Consider the following 23,287-nt stretch of genomic DNA (forward strand, 5'->3'; position numbering starts at 1 on the left):
GGAAGCATCAAATTAAATTTTGAATGTTTGACAGTTTCACCTCAAGTTATCAAAAATTTATTCTTAGCAATGTTTTATTTGTAGCCTGGACCTATTTTTTATTCTACAATTTAGGATGATTTATTTACTCATTGTTATTGTCCTTAATGTAGTAACTACAAAATACAAGTAATCCAGTGACTCTATTTATTCCCACCATAGTTTTTCAAGTTAGATTTTAGGATTATTTTTTGCTAAGGAACTAGTTTGTCAGAGTATAAAAAGCTTTAAAACCTAATGGTTTGTCTTTTTTCTTGTTTTAAACACAGGTATCTCCTATAGGAGCAATACATTTGCATGGGTTTTTGTCCTAAGTAAGATTATAAGGAGTTTCATTAAAAAAAAAAAAAAAAAAAAGGAAAGTATTCTTTATTTAGAATATATTTTTACCATACCTAGGGTTGCTGGATGAAATATAGGATACACAGTTAAATTTGAATTTTAGATAAACAACAAATGACTTTTTAATAGAAGTATGCCCCATGCAACATTTACAACACATGATTTGTTGTTTTTTTGAAATTCAAATTTAACTGGAAGTTCTGATTTTTAATTTTTCTTCTTTTCAAATGAAATTTATGTATCCATAAAGGCAAAGCTTAAAAAAAAAAGACAATATAAAAAAATAACTCATGCCTATTCATGAAAATGCTAAGAACATAATGAAATTAGGATTTACTTGTTACCTGCAGGGTGAAAATATAAAATTGATTTTCCTATGACTCCTTTGTGTTTCTTATTTTTCAGCTCATTTGGCTTCATTCTGAGTTATCCTTACACATTTACAATACTAGTTCTATCCTGCATTTTAAGATACTATATTAGCTAGCTATCAAGAAAGCATTATTATGCTGATGTTTGCTGGTCATTATCTCCACACTTCTTTATAATATTAGAGCTGTTAAAAAGGAGGTATCTTTTAAAAAATCCTAATTTCTACTCATTAGATTCTTGCAGTTGAGAGCCTATGCTAAATTTTGCTCATGTAAATTCTATTTCCTAGGTACTTTACACCCCTCTCCTGGCTTAACTCTTAATTAACCTGCACAAACATGGACATCTATTATTTCTAGAAATCATGTATAAGTTGTAGCAGCGTTACTGTGTATCAAATTCCCTTGCTAGGTATTTCATAAACTTTAACTAAAGAATCAAAAGTTAAAGTTCTCTCTCTTTCTTTTTTTTAAGATTTTATTTATTTATTCATGAGAGACACAGAGAGAGGGGCAGAGACACAGGCAGTGGGAGAAGCAGGCTCCATGCAGGGAGCCCAGTGAGGGACTCGATCCTGGGATCCCAGGATCATGCCCTGAGCCGAAGGCAGGCGTTAAACCGCTGAGCCATCCAGGGATCCCCAAATGTTAAACTTCTCCATCCTGGGAGAGTTTGTTTTTCTTTTTGTGGAAACACTGCTATAAGAAATAGAGGTAATATCCACTCAGTTATTCATGATATTTTCTCTTACTATAATAGTTCTTCTTGTGGTTCATTTTGCTGTTAATTTTCCTAATAATTTCTTATCTTCTCATAATTATTGTTTGTGATTATCCCCAGAAATAATAGGTAAAATTCTGTGTAGCTTGTATACAATACAGGCTAATAAGAGGTTGAGGGGGAGAATGAACCTGGCATTCAAGGTTTATCCATCTTGTCTCCACACAGCTCATAAAGTAGAAACAAAATTAACAGGCCACGCATACCAATTAGATCTATCATTAAAAATAATATATACAGTCTTTTGTCCATAAGCAGATAACTTATCAAGGACCCAATGCTTAAAAAGTAGCCACTTCTTAGATTCTGCTTTCACTAGCCATTACGGTTATTACTGTGAGAGTTCAGAGAAACTGGTAAGTGAGAAGTTTAGGAAAACTTATTTTGGAGGCTGGCTTGATGAACATTCCCTGAAAAATTGTTAGTAGGTTCCCCCAACCATTCTACTTTTTTGTCCTTCATTTTGTTTTCTAAAACCAATTGATGTTTTAAAATATAAAAACATAGCTACCCCTCTGAATTTTAAGAGAGGCATTCACAAACAACTGCAACTTTGTCGCATCATATTACCTGCATTTTAATCCAAATACTTTCCATTACAATTACATTTTTTTAAAGATCTTATTTATTCATGAGACACACACACACATACACAGAGGCAGAGACACAGGCAGAGGGAGAAGCAGGCTCCATGTAGGGAGTCCGATGTGAGACTTGATCCCGGGACTCCAGGATCACGTCCTGAGCCCAAGGCAGGTGCTAAACCACTGAGCCACCCAGGGATCCCCCAATTAAAGTTTTAAAATTCATTTCTTTGGAGGCAATTAGATGCTCACAGGAGATATTTTAGAAAGTACAAGAAATTGTGAAGCAGAGGGAACAAATTATCTTAATCCTACTTCTGAGATGTAACAATTGTGTCTTTATTTATAATCTTTTGTCCGATGTGATTTTTTCTTACCTCTCTATATAAGAGTATAATGTGTTTTTTTGCCCCACTAACATTAAAATAAATCTCTCTTACTATTAAAAATTATGTGTTGTAAAATACTATATGGGCCACATACATCAAAATTTTACCTACTTCCCTAATACTGGGTATTTAGTTGTTTCCAAATAATTGAACATCCTTATGCACATTTTGTTCTAATTTCTGATTATTTCCTTAGGATACTAGAGGAGAAAGGAATTTTTGAGGAATAAGAACACTTTGAAGGCTTTGCATAGAGGGGTGGCTGGCTGGCTCAGTCAGAACATACAACTCTTGATCTGGGGATTGTGAGCTCAAACCCCACCTGGATGTAGCAATTACTTAAATAAATAAAAAATCTTTTTTTAAAAAGTGTTTATTTATTTATTTAAGTAATTGCTACATCCAGGTGGGGGATTTTATTTATTTATTCATGAGAGACACACACAAAGAGAGAGGCAGAGACACAGGCAGAGGGAGAAGCAGGCTCCATGTAGGGAGCCTGATGTGGGACTCAATCCCGGGTCTCCAGGATCACACCCTGGGCCGAAGGCAGGCACTAAACTGCTGAGCCACCCAGGGATCCCTATACATAAAAAACTTAAAAATAAATAAATAAATAAAGGCTCTAGATAGAGATTACCAGGTTACTGTCCTGGAAGTATGTAGCAGTTTATACTCCAGTTTATACTTCAGTTTATACTCCAGGAAATGGTAGTTGAAAGAACCAGCTTTAAATGCACTGAATTCTTAATCTTTGTTCAATTAATAAGGAAATAATAAATCTCAGTATTGCTTTGAGTTGCAAATTTTAGATTCCTAAAATTTTTTCAACGTGTTTATTTGCCATTATATATTTTTTTAAATTTTTATTTATTTATGATAGTCACACAGAGAGAGAGAGAGAGGCAGAGACATAGGCAGAGGGAGAAGCAGGCTCCATGCACTGGGAGCCTGACGTGGGATTCGATCCCGGGTCTCCAGGATCACGCCCTGGGCCAAAGGCAGGCGCTTAACCGCTGTGCCACCCAGGGATCCCTGCCATTATAATTTTTGGTTGTGAATTGTCCTTCTATGGTTATATCCTTTTTTGTTTGTATTATTTTATTATTTTATTTTTTTGAGATTTTATTTATTCATGAGCAATACAGAGGCAGAGGGAGAAGCAGGCTTCATGTGGGAAGCCTGTTGCAGGACTCGATCCCAGGACCCTGAGATCATGACCTGAGCCAAAGGCAGATGCTCAACCACTGAGCCACCCAGGAGCCCCCTTTTTTGTTTGTTTAAAACATTTTTATTTATTTGAGAGTGAGCACAAATGGGGGAAGAGCAGAGGGAGAGGGACAGGGACAGGGACAGGCAGACCCCATTAAGCACAGAGCCCTCCCTGGGGCTCTATCCTCAGACCTCAGGATCATGACCTAAGCTGAAGTCAGCCACTTGACGACTGAGCTGCCCAGGCACCACCTGTGGTTATACCCTTTTTTGAATGAGTCCACTTGATGGCAAAATGAAGCAGATGGTCTGGGCCAATGGAGAATATTCTGGGAGAAAATGCTGGCTCTGGAAGCAGGAAGTCTCTTCAAGCCCTCAAACCATATAGTTTCCTTAAACTGGGATTGGAAAATCAGTTTCCTTTTATTAGTACTGGATTAACAACAGGAAGTAGGCAGAATGGAACCTTATTTATGCTATCCTTTTACAGAAAAATTTTGGGAAAACAAACAGTTCTATTTCCCAACTAAGAATGGACATTGTTTTGCACTGTCACATGGTACAAAAATATAGATTCATTTCAACATGTTAGCTGCAACTGGTTGATAAGTAAAAATGATCAATCACTGAGTTTATAGGATAGGGGCCCCTGGGTGGCTCATTTGCTTAAGTGTCGGATTCTTGATTTCAGCTCAGGTCATGATGTCAGGGTCGCAAAGATGAAGCCCTGCCTCAGTTGGGGAGGAGTCTGATGGAGATTCTCTCTCTTTTCCTCCTTTGCCCCTTCACCCTGTTTGTGTGCATGTGCACTCTCTCTCTAAATAAATAAAATCTTTAAACAAATAATTTTATAGGATAACCAAAAAAAATATTTATAGTTTATTAACTGAATTAGCCAGATGTTTGGCTGCTGGCTGCATGAAGCCACAGAACTAACCTTTAAAGAGAATTCATTCATTCATAGTCATCATAGAGAACTCTGATTTGAATGAGCTGCGGTAGCTGGACAAAAAGATCTATTTTAAAATTTTAATATTTTATGGACATTGGAGAAATAGTGTCTAAGCATAAAGTCTATTTTCAATTACTAATTAATTCTACATTTTTTAAGCTTCTTACATAATTCTATATGAGAATTATTCTTTAGAAAGCTTAAAGTTTTGTCATACCTAGGTGACATACACATTCACACTTGAAAGAAATGCTTAAATACAACCACTAATGAGTCTTAGACTCTTGAGGCACCTGGCTGGCTCAGTTGGTAGAACACATGACTCTTGATCTCGGGGTTGTGAGTTCAAGCCTCACATTGGGTGTAGAGATTACTTAAAAATAAAATGTTAAAAAAAATAGTCTTAAACTCTTGAGTTGTTGGAGGGTGGAAGGGAAGAAGAGGGTGAGTAGATTGGTCATACATCATATCTCTAATATAGCTTCAATTTGTACTATAGACAACAGTATCTTATAGTGGTATTCTAAATGATATATTTGCTTTTGCTCAAAAAGTAAAAAAATCAGATCAAATACTGGATGCCTACTTCGTGTTCAGTACTTTGGGTTAAAAATGAGCCTTAAGTATGATCATGAAACACAGTCATAATTTGAGAACTTACTTATAATTGTAAAACAAAAGAAAAATATTCTTTGAATTCTTTCTTTAAGAGAAAAATTATGATTTGAAAAGAATAATTACCCTTCATCCTGCCCTTATGACTTTAAAATTAACTATTTAATAATTTAACAACATGTAGGCAATAGTATTATAATTTTAAAATGCTCAGAGTGTGTTAAAATAACTTTCACCTTGGTATGGAGTATATATGTATTTACCAGGAATTAAGCCCAATGTATTTGCATGTCAAATTGTTACATGGGGACAGAGATTAATTTAGTTTGTCATCCAAATACAATTACTTATTAAGTAAATTTAAATATTCTGTTGTATATAACAAACTAAGAGAGCTCACTGATGGTGCTGAATTGATTTAGAAAAGTAACAGTTCTTTCTTTTAACTATATACAGAAATTTCCAAACACACTAAAAAGAGACCAAAACAATGAGGACTAGAGCCTGTGCCTTTTTAAAACTGTAGTGCAACAGAGGAAATAAGTGAACATTTACTGGACTTAATTGTTCTATCCATGCTCAAGCTTATAACTTTTTTTCATGAATTCTATAGTTAAAGATATTTTTTTTCCTTTAAAATCTAGAACAAGGTTTTTCAACTTTTTTTTTTTTTTTTTGGCTGTTTTTTGGTTAACAAATTCCTTTGAGACTCTGATGCAGGCTATATATCTTATCTTAAAAATATGCTCATCTCAACACTTCTTTGATGCCGATAAATGGACCTTAAATTTAGAGTGGGAAGTGTACTCTTGAGTCCTTAGTTTGTATGCGCTACTAAAATTTACACATTTTAGGGGCACCTGGATGGTTCAGTGGTTGGGCATTTGCCTTTGGCTCGGGTCATGATCCCGGAATTCCGGGATTGAGTCCCATGTCCGGCTGCCTGTGGGGAGCCTGCTTTTCCCTCTGCCTCCCACTGTGTCTATCATGAATGAATAAATAAAATCTTAAAAAAATAAAATCTTAAAAAAATGTTACACATTTTAGAAGATTTTCACTTGAATAAATCAAAGAAAGTGTCTTTTATCTTTGGTTCTGTCATCTAGATTGATAAAAATTAACATGAAGAAAGGAGAAGGGTTAACTGTTCCCTTTCAGAATGTAGAGTTTTCAGTTTTACAATGTGAAGATTACAATTTTACCTAAGGAGCAATTTGAAACATATAAGACGAGGGGTGGGGTGTTGTCCTTCATATTTCAAAGTATATAATCAAAATTTTATGATATTTGTACTTCCCTTGTTTGTTATGTATATGCTGGGTTTGTGATATAATTTAGTAGTGGCTTCTCCAAATGTTTTAATTTTCTCTAAGTTGATATCATAATGCCTTCTGCCAATATAGAAATATGTAGAATTTTATAGTTCATCATTAAATTTCAAAACTTCAGCTTTAAAACAATTTCATTACTTGAGGCAGCATTTGTTTTAGAATATTTGGAAAGTCATTTGTATGAGTAGTAGCCTCAGTTTATTTAAGCAAACCTTGAACCACTTTTGATGACTCCACCTTAGCCAACACTACTCAATGCATAGGTTACTGCTTTTTTCAGTTACATTTGTAAATCTGTCTTGGTTTCTCCATGATACAGCTGTCAAGATCTTTTTTTATCTTAACCAAAGAAAGGAACGATGCATCAGCAAGTGGGTTGCAAGTGGAACAAAAGAGTTATGATAAACACCCTGAAAATAAAGATAGCAGGGATGATTCAACAATGAGAGACAATCTATGTAGATACCAGGGTCTAATCTTCCCATACACTCTGTGTGTGTGTGTGTGTGTGTGTATGTGTGTGTATGGTGTGTGCAGGGGAAGACTGAAGGCTCGTGGGGAAGATGTGCTATTGCTGGAACAGCTGTATTTCTAACTCTTCCAAATTGTAATTGGGTTGTGTACAAGAATTTTTCAGAGTGTGGGTGGGCAGAAAAACATCCAGCTTCACATCAGAATGTTAACCAAAGAGGAACCATGTACCTTTATATTTTTGTAGTGTAAGGAGGAGGCAAATAGCAAGTCGTTTCCTATGTGAATAGCTCAGAAGTACCTTACATTTCCAGTTCCATCCTAGTGGGATAGTGGGTTAGCTGAGCATGGGCGATGGAATCAGATTTCCTGGGTCGAATCCTCATTCTGTCACTTACTTGGTGTTTGACCTTGGGAAGTGTCCTTAATTACTCTGTGCCTCAATTTCCTTACTCAGTAAAATTTGAATAATAATAGAATGTATCGAAGTGTCTAAGCTAAGACCTACAAGGCTCAACTGTAGTGCCCAGCAGATCAGTGCTCAATGAAAGCAAACTTCTCTTAGTAGTTACTTACTACTGTATTAAGTATTATTGATACTGTATTATTGATCTATTATTGTTACTACTAATAACAGGAGCATTCCATTTTATAATGGAACACATTTACCTTCTTTTTGTAATTTTGGAGAGTTTCTCCTTTCTCTATACTTGGGAATCCTGTTGACCTTGCTGTTATTCTTGATGATTCCACTCTTGCTCCTGTCTTCCTTTGGTGTCCTTGTACAAACCATCTGTGAAAGCTAAGCCTTTTTTTTCCTTCTTTTTTTCTTTTTCTCTGGCTAATATGTCACTTATTAATCCTTCTCTTCTCAGGGCTCCAGGAAATCAGGAACTAAAGGAATTCATGAAACTAATGTAGGCAAAGGTGTAATTCTGCCTGAATTGGAGCTGTGGAACTAGGAATTTAATTGGAATTTGTACCTCTTTTTTGTGGGTTTTCTGAGGATATGATGGTAAAATATTTTTCCCTTCCATTACTAAGATGGTTGCTAGAACATATTACATTTCTTCTTCTTTTTCTTTTTTATCATTTGAGTGTCTTCAAATATTTTTTTCTTCTTTCTTTAGTTTTTCTTTTTCTTTCTCACTCTTTTTTTTTCATTTTTGCTTCATAATTGTCCAGAATGTTGTGGTTAATTTAACAACTTCAATCCTTTTCTGAGACTCTTTTCTTGACTTTCAACTGGGCAGAAAATATTTTAGCCATGTATTATATTACTGTGATGTAGTAAAGTTGATGATCAAACAAAATACCTCCATTCAATAACAAACTTTACTTGGCTCATGAAGAATAGCATTCCATCATTTATACCTACAAAAACACAGATCAGTTTACTAGACCATTCTTTCCATCAGTCTAATAATGTAACAGTAATTGCATTCATTATAATTTTTCACACCTAATTGTCCAACTTTTGCTTTTCTGAAATTTAAATAAACTTCTTCTCTAAATAGATACTCAAGCAGTTAAAAAGAAAAACATTTTAGTATGATTAAGCTGAACCTTGATAATTAAGTATAAATCATTAAGAAAACATGCCCAACAATTTCAGTTACATTAGCGATGATTTTTAGTGTATTTCCACAGACATTATCATCAAAGATACTATGCTTTTGTCCAAAAAGTGTGTCTCTTTAAATTTGTTTTTTTGCTTGGAATTCTAGTATTTCTGCAATTTTTCCCGTGTAAGAAGTGTCCAAATCCATAATACTTAGACATATAAATAAATACTAAAAGAAAAACAGATCTCATACCTTGGGCTGAATTCAGTGTTCTTCCAAGGGTGTGGATGGATGTACAGAGTATTTTTAGGGCATGGTTAGTCAGTTTTATTTGGCCGTGTAACTGCTGCCCTGACTTTGGTTGAATCCTCCCAATGACTTTTTTTTTTTTTTTGGTATATTTTTTTTTATTGGAGTTCGATTTGCCAACATACAGCATAACACTCAGTGCTCATCCTGTCAAGTGCCCCACTTGTGGCTCAGTGGTAGAGCATCTGCCTTTGGCTCAGGTCATGATCTTGGAATCCTGGGATCGAGTCCCACATCAGGCTCCCTGTAGAGAGCCTGCTTCTCCCTCCCAATGACTTCATGTACTCCCAATGTGAACAATGACCACACTCCATTCAGCTAGCCATCTTCCCCAATTAACTGTAGACAGAAGTCCTTGGGGTTGTGACTGGGACTGTAGGCTCTGGAGTTAGCAAGGGTATGAATCCTAGAGTCCAAGCCTCAACAAGTTACTTAATTTCTTTAAGCTTCAATTTTCTTCTCTTTAAAGAAAGATAATATTGATAATAAATGCCGTTATAAAATTGATATGAGGACTAATGAGATAATGTACATATAGTGCTTGTCCTATACCTATGTGAAAAATTTAAAAAAATATTAGCTCATTAGAAGCAGTAGTTTAAAATGGTTTTAGGAAAATTCAAAAGTGCACTGGGTCATAAGTGTGTGAAAGCTCATATATTTGCAGTATGAAAGATGCTGTTTTTGCTTGCTAGCACATAAAGCTATTTAGTGGAAAGAGAATATGGTTAAGAAAGTAGAACTTAGTATAAATTTCTATTTAGTAAGTCTAGTCTTAGGGTAAAGGAATAGCAATAGCAGAATCCAGAAGCAAAAGTAAAGAGAGAAAGATAAACACATTCCAAATCCTGGACTAGCGATGAGGATAGGTGGTTGTGATATGCTGTGATAGAAAAAGCAAGTGCTTGGAGGCAAGATAATGTTTCTGCTCTCTTATCAATATATAATGATGATGTTGGACTGGATGTTTTCAGGGTTTTCTTTGAGCTGTAACTTAATGTAAATCTGAAAAATTATCTTCTACATGGAATAATGGAAGCTTCCCATGTTCTTTGGCCTACATGGAATAAATGTTTCAATAGGTTATTCAGATGTTTAAACAGATAGTTTAAATAGTTAAGCTGATTAATGGCCTCCTAAAGGTGTACACATCCTCATTACTGGGACCTGTGAAGGTAACAGACTTTACCTTACATGTCAAAAGGACTTTGCTCATGTGATTAGGAATCTTGAGATGGGTCCATTATCCTGGATTTTCTATGTGAGCCTAACATAATCACAAGGGACCTTATAAGAATAAGAGAGGGAAGGTCAAAGGCAGAGAGAAATGTGGCAAAGGAAGGCAGAGATCAGAGAGATGTAGGCCAAAGAACATGGGAAGCTTCTAGAAGCTGGAAAAAGAACAAGGGGCATATTTGTCCCCAGAGCCCATAGAGACTGATTTTAGGCTTTTGACTCCAGAACTATAAGATAGTAAATCTGTTGTTGTTGTTGTTTTTTAAAGATTTTATTTATTTGACCAGCGAGAGAGCACAAGCAGGGGGCGTGGGAGGGAGAGCATGAGGGAAAAGCAGGCTCCCTGTTAAGCCGATGTGGGGTTGAATCCTAGGACCCTGGAATCGTGACCTGAGCTGAAGGCAGACCCTTAACTGACTGGGCCACCCAGGGGCCCCCTTTGTTGTTTTAACTCACCAAGTTTATGGTAGTTTGTTATAGCAGCAATAGGAAACAAGCAATAGAAATGTAATACAAGCTTTATCAATGTGGTTTTGCTAAAAGGAGGCAAATTGTGTTACTTGAGGGACTATGTAGAGATATTTCGTGATCTATGCTTTTTTTATATATGTAATTATGGCTTTTAAATGAACTTGGTTTAATTTAATTTTGAAATAATTTGTTTGTTTGTTTTCAAATATTTTATTTGAGAGAGAGCATGAGCAGGGTGGGAGCGGTAGAGGGAAAGAGAGAGAGGGAGATGCAGACTCTTTACTGAACAGGGAGCCAAATGTAGGTCTTGATTCAAAGACTCCAAGATCATAATCTGAGCCAAAGGCAGATGCTTAACTGACTGAGCCACTCAGGCACCCTAATAATTTGGTACTTAAGTGTACAATTGCCAAATTGCTTCTCCTTGTGGGCCAAATTTCCCACAATACTTGTATCTGTAAAAGTTTACAAAGAGTCTTTTATCTTTTAAAAATATCTTTTATCTACATTTAAAATGTCTATAGAAGTCTTTTATCTACATTGCCTGGTCTTGAGGACTTCCTGGTCTTAGGAGAACACTGATTTCTGCCAGCTGTGATTCATAGCCTAAACTTAGACTAACCTCAATCTAAACCTGGCTAAGCATCCTTGCCCTCTACTTGTCTTTTACCTTTGGGATTGGATACAGTTATAAGAGACAAGAATGAAGCACTAGTTTTAAAAGGGGTGGGGAGAGTACCTGTAAATACCTGGCTTAGAAAGACCAAAATACAGTGAAGGCATCTGACCAGAGGTCAGGATCCATCAAAGAGTCATTCTCTAAATGTTAATATTTTACAGTAGCCCTCAGCCCTCATCACATTTTATCCTTTGTACTACCTTTCCTTCCTAAGAGATAAAGCTAGCTGTTCATTGAGTCTTAAAATAATTGAAACACTAATGAGAGTACCCATGGAATATAAACAGTTCAACAAGGATAAGGTATAGCACAGATGTTAGTGAAAAGAAAAAAACACCAGTGTCACATCTGTTCTATAACTAACCCAACCAATCTACTTTATATCTTGCCACTCCTTAAAATAAGCTGTAGTGTGTTTTATGTTAAGTCAACTTAGCTCTATATTAAGTCAAATTAGGTCATACTTAATAACCTTGTTGTTAGCCTACTCAATGGGTTAGTTTAATAGTATACACAGAGTGCTTTTGATATGACCTACTGTATGATAATTATTTCCCATTAGTGTCCACCTATGTATTCATTGTTTTAATTCTGAGCTCTTATTCCAAAAGGTTTATGAGGTGAAATCATTGGTTGATTAGAAAGTTCACTCATTAAAAAAAAAAAAAATTCACTCATAAGAACTAGTCAAGGAAGGAAATTGGGAAACTTGAAAGGGAAAAAATGAGGATAGAGGCATTGGAAGACAGTAGTTTTCAAGCCTTTATTAATTTCTCTACCATTAATTACCAAATTATTTCAAAATTAAATAAACCAATTCATGTGCTATAATAAAAGGCTAAAATTAATTAAAGTTAATTAAATTAAAATTAAAATTGTCATGTGAATGGGAATAAAATGTTTTTCTGGACTTATGCTGGCTTAGAATAGAAGTAAACTATCCAACAGATCACTAATGCGTGAAAATACTCATGACATGTTGTGGTTGTTGAAATAAAAATAATTTACAGCCTACCAGGTCATCTTTTCAGTAAATGTGTGTGCCTCATTTTAATATCAGTAATGCAACCTGCTACTATAACTGTCTTCAAAAACTGAATCATCTAGAGTTTATTGAATATCTACTATATCTGAGGCACTGTAAGAAGATAATGCATCTTAAATTTGCTGATTTGGTGCCATGAGTACTGTGGTGTTCATTACTCAAAGTCCTCAAATAAATATCAAGTTGTGAACTATAAACCTAAACATGTTATTATTTGATAATTATGAGTTTAATGAGTGATTTAAAATTTAAAAATTAGATTTGAATCTGCTGAAGTACCTTCTCATTTCTTCTTTTCTTTAAAGATAAAAATCTCAATCCATGATTTAGCTTCTTTTTCAGTTGTAGAACACTTGCTTTAAGAAAAAGTATAGGGATTAAATAGACTTATAAAATTGATAATGTGTGTATAAATGATTGTTCATTTTGAAAAAATTATTACAAGTGTCCTCAAAATCCTGAACTCATCAAAGTAAAAAATTCCATAGCTGACTGAAATAATTTTGGGGACAAGATGCTTTGATTACTTTAAAATTAGTGTCTTAATTAAAAGGATATATTTTAAAACAATTTTAAGAACAGTATAGCAATTTTAAACTTTTAAATTGTGGCATCCCCAAAGCACCTAGTCTCCACTTACTTTCCAGCTTTATTAGCTGATAACCCCACAGGTCCTTATAAACTGTTTGGGACACCAGTTCTCAGCATGGTTGCTTGTTCTGGTGAGAGAAGTGAATTTAAGAGAATGCTACTCATGGAGCATTCTTTAAAATATTTTGTAATAAAATAGGGAAAGGGAATAAAGGGGAAAGGAGAAAAAATGAGTGGGAAATATCAGAAAGGGAGACAGAACATGAAAGACTCCTAACTCTGGGAAATGAACTAGGGGTAGTGCAAGGGGAGGTGGGCGGGGAGTGGGGGTGAATGGGTGACGGGCACTGAGGGGGGCACTTGACGGGATGAGCACTGGGTGTTATTCTATATGTTGGCAAATTGAACACCAATAAAAAATAAATTCATAAAAATAAATAAATAAATAAATAAATAAATAAATAAATAAATATTTTGTAATAAAATGTGAATAAAAATTAGGTGGGGCTATTAATTGGAAAAGAAGGTGTTTTATTGGCATCTGTAAGTATGACTATGGGATTGGTGTTGACAGGTTCAAGGGGAAAGTAGGCATTGCAGGTACAAAAATATCTTGGAGATATTCTGAGTTTGGTTCCAGATCACCGCAATAAAGCAAATATCAATAACGTGAGTCAAATGAATTTTTTGGTTTCCCAGTACATATAAAAATTATGTTTACACTACACTATAGTCTATTAAATGTGCAGTAGCATTATTTTTTTTTAAAACTCATAAGTGTACATACCTTAATTTAAAAAAATACATTATTCCTAAAAAATGTTAGCCATCATCTGAGTTTTCAGCAAGGCTTAATAATCACTTTACTCGTTGAAGGTCTTGCTTGGCTGCTGACTGATCAGGCTGTGGTTACTCAAATTGGGGTGGCTGTGGCAATTTCTTAAAATAAGACAATACTGAAGTTTGCTGAATCAATGGACTCTCTTTTTTTTATATATATATTATTATTTTTTTTTATTTATTCATGATAGACACAGAGAGAGAGAGAGGGGTAGAGACACAGGCAGAGGGAGAAGCAGGCTCCACGCAGGGAGCTGGACGTGGGACTCAATCCCAGAACTCCAGGATTGCACCCTGGGCCAAACGCAGGCGCTAAACTGATGCGCCACCCAGGGATCCCCTAATGGACTCTCTTTTATGAACGATTTCTATCATGTGATGCTGTTTGATAGCATTTTACCCAAAGTAGAAATTCTTTCAAAACTGGAGTTAATCCTCTTAAACCTTGCTGCTTTATCAAATAAGTTTATGCAATATTTTAAAATCTTTGTCATTTTTAAAAAAATTTTATTTATTCATGAGAGACACACACACACACAGAGAGAGAGAGAGGCAGAGACACAGGCAGAGGGAGAAACAGGCTCCATGCAAGGAGCCCGACGTGGAACTGGATCCTGGGTCCCCAGGATCACACCCTGGGCTGTAGGCAGCGCTAAACCACTTCGCCACCAGGGCTGCCCTTTCTTGTCATTTCAACAATCTTTAGAGCACCTTCACCAGGAGTAGTTTCCATCTCAAGAAACCACTTTCTTTTCCCATCCACTTGAAGTGATTCTTTAACCATTCAAGTTTGATTATGAGATTGCATCAATTCAGTTCCATCTTCAGCCTCCACATCTTGTTATTTCTACAACATCTGCAGTTACTTCCTCCACTGAAGTCTTAAACTCTTCCATGCCATCCATGAGGGCCAGAATTGACTTTTTCCAAACCCTTGTTCATATTGATATTTTGACTTCTTCCCATGTATCACAAATGTTCTTACTGGCAACTAGAATCATGAGTCCTTTCCAGGGGATTTTCCATTCCTTTGCCTAGATCCATCAGAGGAATCACTATGTATGGCAGCTACAGCCTTATGAAATGTATTTCGTAAATAATAAGACTTGAAAGTTGAAATTATTCCTTGAATCATGGGGCCACAGAATAGATGCTGTGTTGACAGACATAAGAACAACATTCATCTTATTGTACATCTCCATCAGAGCTCTTGGGTGACTAGGTGCATTGTCAGTGAGTGGTAATATTTTGGAAGACATTTTTTTTTTTCCTGAACAGTAGGTCTCAACAGTGGGCTTAAAATATTCAGTAAACCGGGGATCCCTGGGTGGCGCAGTGGTTTGGTGCCTGCCTTTGGCCCAGGGCACGATCCTGGAGACCCGGGATCGAATCCCACGTCGGGCTCCCGGTGCATGGGGCCTGCTTCTCCCTCTGCCTATGTCTCTGCCTCTCTCTCTCTCTCTGTGTGACTATCATAAATAAAAAAAAAAATATTCAGTAAACCATGTTATAGACAGATATTTTTGTTATTCAGTCTTTGCTGTTCCACTTATGGAACACAGGCAGAATAGATTTAGCATAATTCTTAAGGGCCCTGGGATTTTCAGAATGGCAAAGGAGCACTGACTTCAACTTAAAGTCATCCATTAGCTTCATTAGCCTCTAACAAAAGTCAGTCTGTGAAGCCAGGCATTGACTTCTCTTTAGCCATGAAAGTCCTACATGGTGTCTTCTCCCAATATAAGACTGTTTCATTTACATTGAAATCTGTTGTTTAGTAGACACCTTCATTAATTATCGGAGCTAGATCTTCTGGATAATTTGCTGCACATTCTATATCAGCACTTGCTGCTTCATCTTGCTTTTTTTTTTTTTTTGAGAGAATAAGCAAGCAAGCGAGCAAGTGCAGGGGAAAGGCAGAGGAAGAGGGAAGGAAAGAATCTTAAGCAGGCTCTATACTTAGCATGGAGCTCGATGTAGGGCTCAGAGTCACAATCCTGAGATTGTGACCTGAACCAAAATCAAGAGTCAGATTCTTAACCGATTAAGCCACCCAGGTGTCCCTCATCTTGCACTTTTATGTTATAGAGATGGCCCCTTTCCTTAAGCCTCATGAACCAACCTCTGCTAGTTTCAAACTTCTGCAGCTTCCTCAGGCTTCATAGGAATGAAGAGAGTTAGGACCTTGCTCTGGATTAGGCTTTGGTTTAACAAATGTTGTAGCTGGTGTGATCTTCTATCCAGAACACTAAAATTTCCTCCATAAGTCTGTTTCACTTTTTTATCATTTGTGTGTTCACTGGAGTAGAACATTTAATTTCCTTCAAGAACTTGTCCTTTGCATTCTCAACTTGGCTAATTATTTGGTGCAAGAGGCCCAGCTTTTGGCCTATCTCAGCTTTCGACATGTCTTCTTCAATAAGTTTATTCATTTCTAGCTTTTGATTTAGAGTGAGCCATGTGTGACTGACTCTTCCTTTCACTCGAACACTTATGGCCATTGTAGGGTTACTGGCCTAACTTCAATATTGTGTCTCAGGAAATAGGAAGGCTTGAGGGGAGGGAAAGAGATGGGGGAGTGGCAGCCAGTACGTGAGGCATTTAGAAAACACATATCTATCAATTGAATTTACTATCTTAATGGGTGTGGTTTGTAGTGACCCCAAACAATTACAATAGCAACATCAAAGATCACTGATCACAGATTACCATAACAAATATAATAATAATAATTAAAAAGTTTGAAATGTTTTGAGAATTACAAAAATGTGACTCAGAGACAGGAAGTGAGCAAATGCTATTAAAAAATGGCACTGATAGACTTGCCAAATGCAGCGTTGCCACAAATCTTCCATTTGTAAAAAAATGCAATATGGAGGGGAACCTGGCTAGTTCAGTTGGTAAAGCATATGACTCTTGATCTCAGGGTTATGAGTTCAAGGCTTACATTGGGCGTGGAGCCTGGTTGAAAAATCAAATACAATATCGAAGTGCAATAAAGCAAAACTCCATAAAATGAGGTTTGCCTGTATTAGCTAATCTAGGAAGGGTTACAGAATTGGAGCCTGAAGTTCTCCTGCTCTGGGGCTTTTAAGCATATCCATACAGTACTGTACTTTTCCTTTTCCCCACCTGACTGGAAACAGAAACCACCAATAGCTTTATATCCATGTATAATAGCAAAGTACCCACAACAGAAGACATGAACAGGTATTTGTCCAAAGAAGACATACAAATGGACAACAAACACATGAAAAGATGCTCAACATCACTCAGCATCAGGGAATACAAATCAAAGTCATAGTGAGATACCACCTCACACCAGTCAGAATGGCTAAAATTAACAACCCAGGAAACAATAGATGTTGGTGAAGATGCAGAGAAAGGGGAACCCTCTTACACCATTGGTGGGAATGCAAGCTGGTACAGCCACTCTGGAAAACAGTATGGAGGTTCCTCAAAAAGTTAAAAGTAGAGCTACCCTACGGCCCAGCAATTTGCACTACTAGTTATTTATCCGAAGGATACAAACAGTGATCTGAAGGGGCACCTGCACCCCAATGTTTATAGCAGCAAAGTCCACAATAGCCAAACTATGGAAAGAGCCCAGATGTCCATCAACAGATGAATGGATAAAGAAGATGTGGTGTATAGACAAACACAATGGAATATTATTCAGCCATCAGAAAGAAAGAAATCTTGCCATTTCAAACAACATGGATGGAACTAGATGGTATTATGCTAAGTGAAATAAATCAATCAGAGAAAGACAAATACCATATGATTTTGCTCATATGTAGAATGTGAGGAACAAAGCAGATGAACATAGAGGAAAGGAAGGAAAAATAAAATAGGATGAAAACAGAGAGGGAGGCAAATCATAAGAGACTCTTAACCATAGGAAGCAAAATGAGAGTTGCTGGAGGGGAGTTGGGGGTGGGGTAACTGGGTGACAGGCATTAAGGAAGACCCTTGAAGTAATGAGCACTGAGTGTTATATACAACTGATGAATCACTAAATTCTACCTCTGAAACTAATAATACAGAATATGCTAGTTAAATTGAATTTAAATTAAAAAGTAGCCACACACACAAAAAAAATAAAAAGTAGCCACAGACTTTCAGTCCTAATGCTCCTAAACAACAGATCTGTTCTCAACCCCCCACTCCTATTTTTATTTTCCACTTAAAAAAAAAGTGGCAAAAATGCACAAATGGTTTCAGTTTTTTTTTCACAATATTTCTGATTATTGGCAGAGTATACTTTAGAGAAGCTGGAAGTGTCACTGTAAATGGAAGAAAATACAATTAAGAATAGAGATAATATCACTAGATGAAATTACATATTTAAGTAAATGGAAAATAAGACTCAGTTTACCAATATTGTTATTTACGCTGAACTTATAGATAATATATTACATAAAATAAAGCACATATAAAATTTAAACAAGTTACTTGATTGAATAATAGAAGATGGGTTTTTAAATGTTTCACCAGTAATAAACCTAGTTTTATTATTACTTTATTTATAAGTAAGTGTTCATATACAAATATGCCTGTAATTTATTCTGCAAAACCTAAAGCTTGGAATAATGAAATCTTCAAGATGGATCATGTGAGGCAGTTTACTTACTGTTAAATTGTAAGATAATTATCTAATTCTGCCAGAAATTTTACATTGTAATCCTCCTTATCTCCCTAACAAAGCGATATAATAGAATTTTGGGAAATAGCAGGTATTCATTAAAAGAAACACTGAGAGAGGTTAAGACAGAAAGTCCTATGGTCTGAAGAATGGGACTTGCTCATAGTGCTTTAATATGTGCTACAAAATGCTGGAAGCTCCAAAGTAAAATCATTCTCCCTACAATGTCAGGCCCAACTACGTCTCTCTCTTTACTAAAATCTTTCAATTTAGTTAATTGGAAAATTTTTCTCTCTTGGAATATATTCCCAATTTTATAGCAGAAGTTGACAAGAAAACAGATTCATTTTGTAGAAAACTGCTTTACAAACACACATCAGAACATTTTTACAAAGGAGGGCTGCAGGCGTTATCTCACTTACATGAGTTTAGCAAATTTTATTTCCTTTAAAAAAATCTGGAGAGAAAATGTTGTGTACACAGAACATGTCTGTACTTGAATAGCATGATTCCAGGTATTGATACATGTAATAAAAGAGATCAAAGCATGCCAAATAATTACTAAGTATTTTCTTTGCATTACACAAAGATCAAAATATGTGCTAACTTCAACAGCATCACTGCACCAACTGTGCATTTACTAATTTAAAATACATATCTCGATTTCTCAGGAGTTCTTGATGAGTTCCCTGTTCCTTTATTTTCCCGTTGTGCAGGACCACTATCAAATCTGCATTCTGTATTGTGGAGAGTCTGTGAGCAACCACTAGGCAAGTCTTCCCCTTCCTGGCCTTATCGAGAGCATGCTGAACCACCTGGAAGAGAAAAGGACCTGTGATTGCTTACTTGACTTAGATGCTAATAAAGTTACCCAAATCAAATTGGTAAAGGTAATCTCATAACATTACTTGTGTATTTGCTTATCCCCAAAGGCAACTGCCCTGCTTTGTGAAATATCTACTATACTCAATAGAAATTTAGAAAAAGTAATTACAGACACATTTAGGCTTCTAATTAGAAAAGCTTTTGTGATAATGAATAAAAATGAGATGGTTGTTTCTATGTAAATAGGTGGTTTCAAACTCAGATTCAGAAAATAATATTTCCACACCTAAGTAAAATGACTAATTTTCTCACTTCATTTCTTCTCATATTTATTTATTTTAGTAGAATTAGCTATAAAATTGTCCTGGCTAAAATCTCAGCTGTGATGGGTTATAATGCTGCACCTAGCAAATGAGAGTAGAGGCTGAAAACCAATATTTGTTGAATATATAATATATTCATTCCAATGATGGATATCTTATTTAAATCTTTGCCATAACCCCATAAGGTGGAGGGGTATTTTCACTTTTCTGATGAATAAACTGAGATTCAAAAAGTCTAGGTCACTTGACCATGGTCATATTACTAGTAACTGATGAATCCAGGATTACAGCTCAGGTATGTCTGATTCCAAAAATCATGTTTTTTCTTTCATAACAGACTGTCTCCTTAGAAATCAAGAATGATAATCATCTATAAATAGCAATCGTGTGATGGTTAACCACATAAGCTCTTAGATCAGATACTCTATTAAAATTCAGAGACGTTACTTAACATTTCTAAGCCTTAGTGTGCCAACCTATAAAACACACATGCTAATAAAATAAGCTAATTCAACAAGTTGTGAGGATTGAGATAATAGCATATACTGGACACTTGGTAAATATTAAAGATTATAATTTGTTCAACCAATGTTCATTTAACAAGGGCCTGCTATGTGCAAGAAACTACGAGAGCACAAGGACATAGCAAAATTAAACATCTGAAGGAGCTTGCAGTATAGGTCTATTGGCACATCTGCTTCCTTGTCTTCTTCTCAAACAGAGCTAATAGTCTATAGAAGATGGAGTAACTAGCAGGCTCTGACACTGCAGTGTAGATTACTCTTTTATGCATGCAGATTGCCTTATTCATTTGTTTGGTATCATAAGAATACAAACAAAACAGGAAATAGAAGTTATTTTCCTTGGGCTTTTTTCTTTGACAAGAGAAACATTTCAAGAATTAGGCCTTTCTGATAAACCAATCAAGTGAGAAAACCTTTCTAGATCATAAGATGCCCTGTGTCCCAACTCCCTCTCACCTCCCCACCAGTCTCTAACTTTTTTTAAAGGCCAAAACCTTAATTAGAACTTGTGACCCTATGACTACAATTCTCTCCAGGTTTTTCTCGCCCCCAACTAACCTTGGTTCCTTCCATAATACTCCACTCTCTTATTTGATATTATATTCTGAGATGAAATAGGAGAATGTTACCTTTTCACTCTCATTATCAAGGGCTGAAGTGGCCTCATCCAACAATAAAATTTTTGGTTTCCGGAGAAGAGCCCTTGCAATAGCTAGTCTTTGTTTCTGGCCTCCAGAAAGCAGTGTTCCTTTCAGTCCAACTTGTGTGTTGTATTTCTATTACGGGAACATGCAATTAAGAAAGCAAGGCTTGGTTATTTAAATTAGCATGGCAACTGTGGGCGAGAACCATCTAAATATTTCAAATTTTCCTACTCTCGAAAATTTGTGTCCCAACAAGTGCTGAAATCTATTCTTGGGCTTTGTTGCATATCAACGCTAAACCAGCAGTAAACACTACCATCTTATTTACATATCTACACTGATCACAAGCAGTAGACCTTTGCCATTATGCTTCTACAAAGGGATTGTTTGAATTAAAGCATAAGAAAAAAATTATTGGCAAAAGAAAGTTCCTGGTAAACAAATCTTTTTCCATTAAATTACATTACCTTCTATTTTCAGGTCAGAATGGTTGAAAGTATAAAAAAACAAGGAAGTCACTGAGTTTCTTCACTCTGGCTCTCACCAAACCTCTAGGGGTACATTTCTTCAGAGACTGGGATCCTGTTCTCATTCCTGTAGGTATCTTCCTGGCAGTAAATTAGGCTGGTGTCTAGAGACAGTCTGTTCATCTTTTCAGGCCATAATAGTGACATTTAGCACTCTCAATGTTTCCACAGCCCTCCTACTTACTAATGACCTTTTCTCCAATGTTTTCCTCCACAGAAGGATAAAGAAACTGCTAGAGGGGTAGCCTGATGCTGTTGTAGACTGCTAAATCATGACTGGTCCATTTGGTTAGTGCAAGAAAGCTACCACTTACTTTCTAGATTATCCCATTGCCTCTACTTCCCTCCAAGGTTTCATACTGCTTTCTAGTATCCCTTGCTATGTGTCTAACAAATATATACTATTGATATCCAGACAAGAATGTGTGGATGGCCTGACTCCACTGGGAAAGCAAGTCTAATTTTACAACCTGCTAAAGGTGGATCCAGTAGCAGCATCATATAGAAGATGCAGCACGTGATTAATATCCTGTTCATTTTGTCTTACTGCCTTAGAGAAGCTTCAATCAATTTCCTTTCCCTCCACATTTGGCTGCCTTCAAGGGGTACCATTTAGGCAGAGTGGATATTGAGAGAGCGTGTGACAGAGCCTTATGATAAATGTGTCTACTTCACCTCAAAGTTCGTTTTTCAATTTAAAATGCACAGTTGTTTGCTTTACATAAAACAATGGTGTGTGAATTACTAAAACCCAGTAAAAGTGTCTTTTTTGAAGTGAATGTTCTCTAAAGAAAACAGACTTAATCCCTTCTGTGCTTTTATCTAGGACTGCCAGCCTGCTGGGCCCCTTCCTTCTAAAATGCATTTTATGAAAATTGGAATCAAAGGGCAGGATAATCAGATAAAAGTATGTCATTCATATTCCACATATCACGAAGTTCTCATCAAAATTAGAGAATCCTGGGTGGCTTGAATCCTAGGGACTCCTCGGTGACCCAGCAGTTGAGCATCTACCTTCAGCTCAGGGCGTGATCCTGGGGTCCCGGGATCGAGTCCCTCATCGGGTTCCCTGCAGGGAGCCTGCTTCTCCCTCTGCCTGGGTCTCTGCCTCTCTCTCTGTGTCTCTCACAAATAAATAAATAAAATCTTAAAAACAAAACAAAACAAAAAACAAATTAGAGAATCCAACCCTAAACTAAAAATTGAGAGAGGATTAGGTAGAAATGATAATGGTCTGCAGCTCTTTCTGCCAGTCTAGCTTAAATTGTACATGGATCGTCCAAGTGTAGCTGAAGAAGATAACAATACTAGCTTAGAAATCACTTTGCATTTATTGGCCTTTTCTGGATTGCAGGAAGATATTAGTCTCAAGAATGAATTGGATGAAAATTAAATTCATGTTCTTGTCCATCATTAAGCAGAACAGATTATAAATGTATGAATATATACATTGTCTCAATACCAACCTAAAAACATTTTCAAATACTCGAAGATTTTTATTTTCCAATGAAGAACTCCAGAGTTTTATTTTCCTGTTTAAAGACTTTATTTATTTGAGAGAGAGCATGAGCAGTGGGGAGGGGCAGAGAGTGGGAGAAACAGACTACCCACTGAGCAGGGAGCCCAATGCAGGGCTTGAACCCAGGACCCTAAGATCATGACCTGAGCCAAAGGCAGATGCTTAACTGACTGCGCCACCCAGGTGCCCCTCATTCTCCTGTTTAAACTGAAAATCTGAATCCATTTTCTGGCAAACATTGGGATGAATGGTGACTGTCCTGAAATATGCAACCTGTTTATGAGATGCTCAAGAAACAATGGCTTCTCAATATGAACCTGAGGCTAAAGCCAATTGGGTTCTGGAGGGAACATCAGAAGAGTCTACTCCTAAAGCAACTGTATTCTAGAGAACCCCTGCAGTCCCTGGGGAGGAATTTAGGGTGGTTTCAGTGGTCAAAGTCTTATTCAAGTCAAGG

General features: G+C 36.4%; 1 protein-coding gene and 2 long non-coding RNA genes across 16 annotated transcripts in view; 1 reads left to right on the forward strand and 2 right to left on the reverse strand.

Moving 5' to 3' along the window:
- Positions 1-23,287, forward strand: part of LOC144288775 (uncharacterized) — a 43,962-nt gene that overhangs the window by 3,861 nt on the left and 16,814 nt on the right. Inside the window, exons 2-3 of one of the 2 annotated variants that reach the window (XR_013356774.1) lie at positions 19,185-19,358; positions 21,265-22,043. This is a non-coding gene — a long non-coding RNA (uncharacterized LOC144288775). Of the gene's footprint in view, positions 1-19,184; positions 19,359-21,264; positions 22,044-23,287 lie in introns of those variants that run through there. The other variant, XR_013356775.1, reaches the window with a different exon arrangement.
- On the reverse strand, positions 1,254-14,158 carry LOC144288777 (uncharacterized). The gene is made up of 3 exons (XR_013356777.1): positions 12,672-14,158; positions 7,757-8,461; positions 1,254-1,451 (listed from the first exon to the last, which is right to left on the reverse strand). It is a non-coding gene; the product is annotated as an uncharacterized LOC144288777 (long non-coding RNA).
- The window catches only part of ABCB5 (ATP binding cassette subfamily B member 5), a 154,631-nt gene continuing 150,221 nt past the window's right edge, over positions 18,878-23,287 (reverse strand). For 12 of the 13 annotated variants that reach the window (XM_077856583.1, XM_077856584.1, XM_077856580.1 and 9 more), the window contains 2 exons: positions 20,770-20,916; positions 18,878-19,283 (listed from right to left, as the gene is read on the reverse strand). In XM_077856583.1, coding sequence (XP_077712709.1) covers positions 19,086-19,283; positions 20,770-20,916 — 345 coding nt within the window. In that variant the 3' untranslated portion in view covers positions 18,878-19,085. Of the gene's footprint in view, positions 19,284-20,769; positions 20,917-23,287 lie in introns of those variants that run through there. The other variant, XR_013356749.1, reaches the window with a different exon arrangement.

The sequence above is a fragment of the Canis aureus genome, chromosome 18 (assembly GCF_053574225.1).
Source record: "Canis aureus isolate CA01 chromosome 18, VMU_Caureus_v.1.0, whole genome shotgun sequence".
Taxonomy (NCBI): domain Eukaryota; kingdom Metazoa; phylum Chordata; class Mammalia; order Carnivora; family Canidae; genus Canis; species Canis aureus.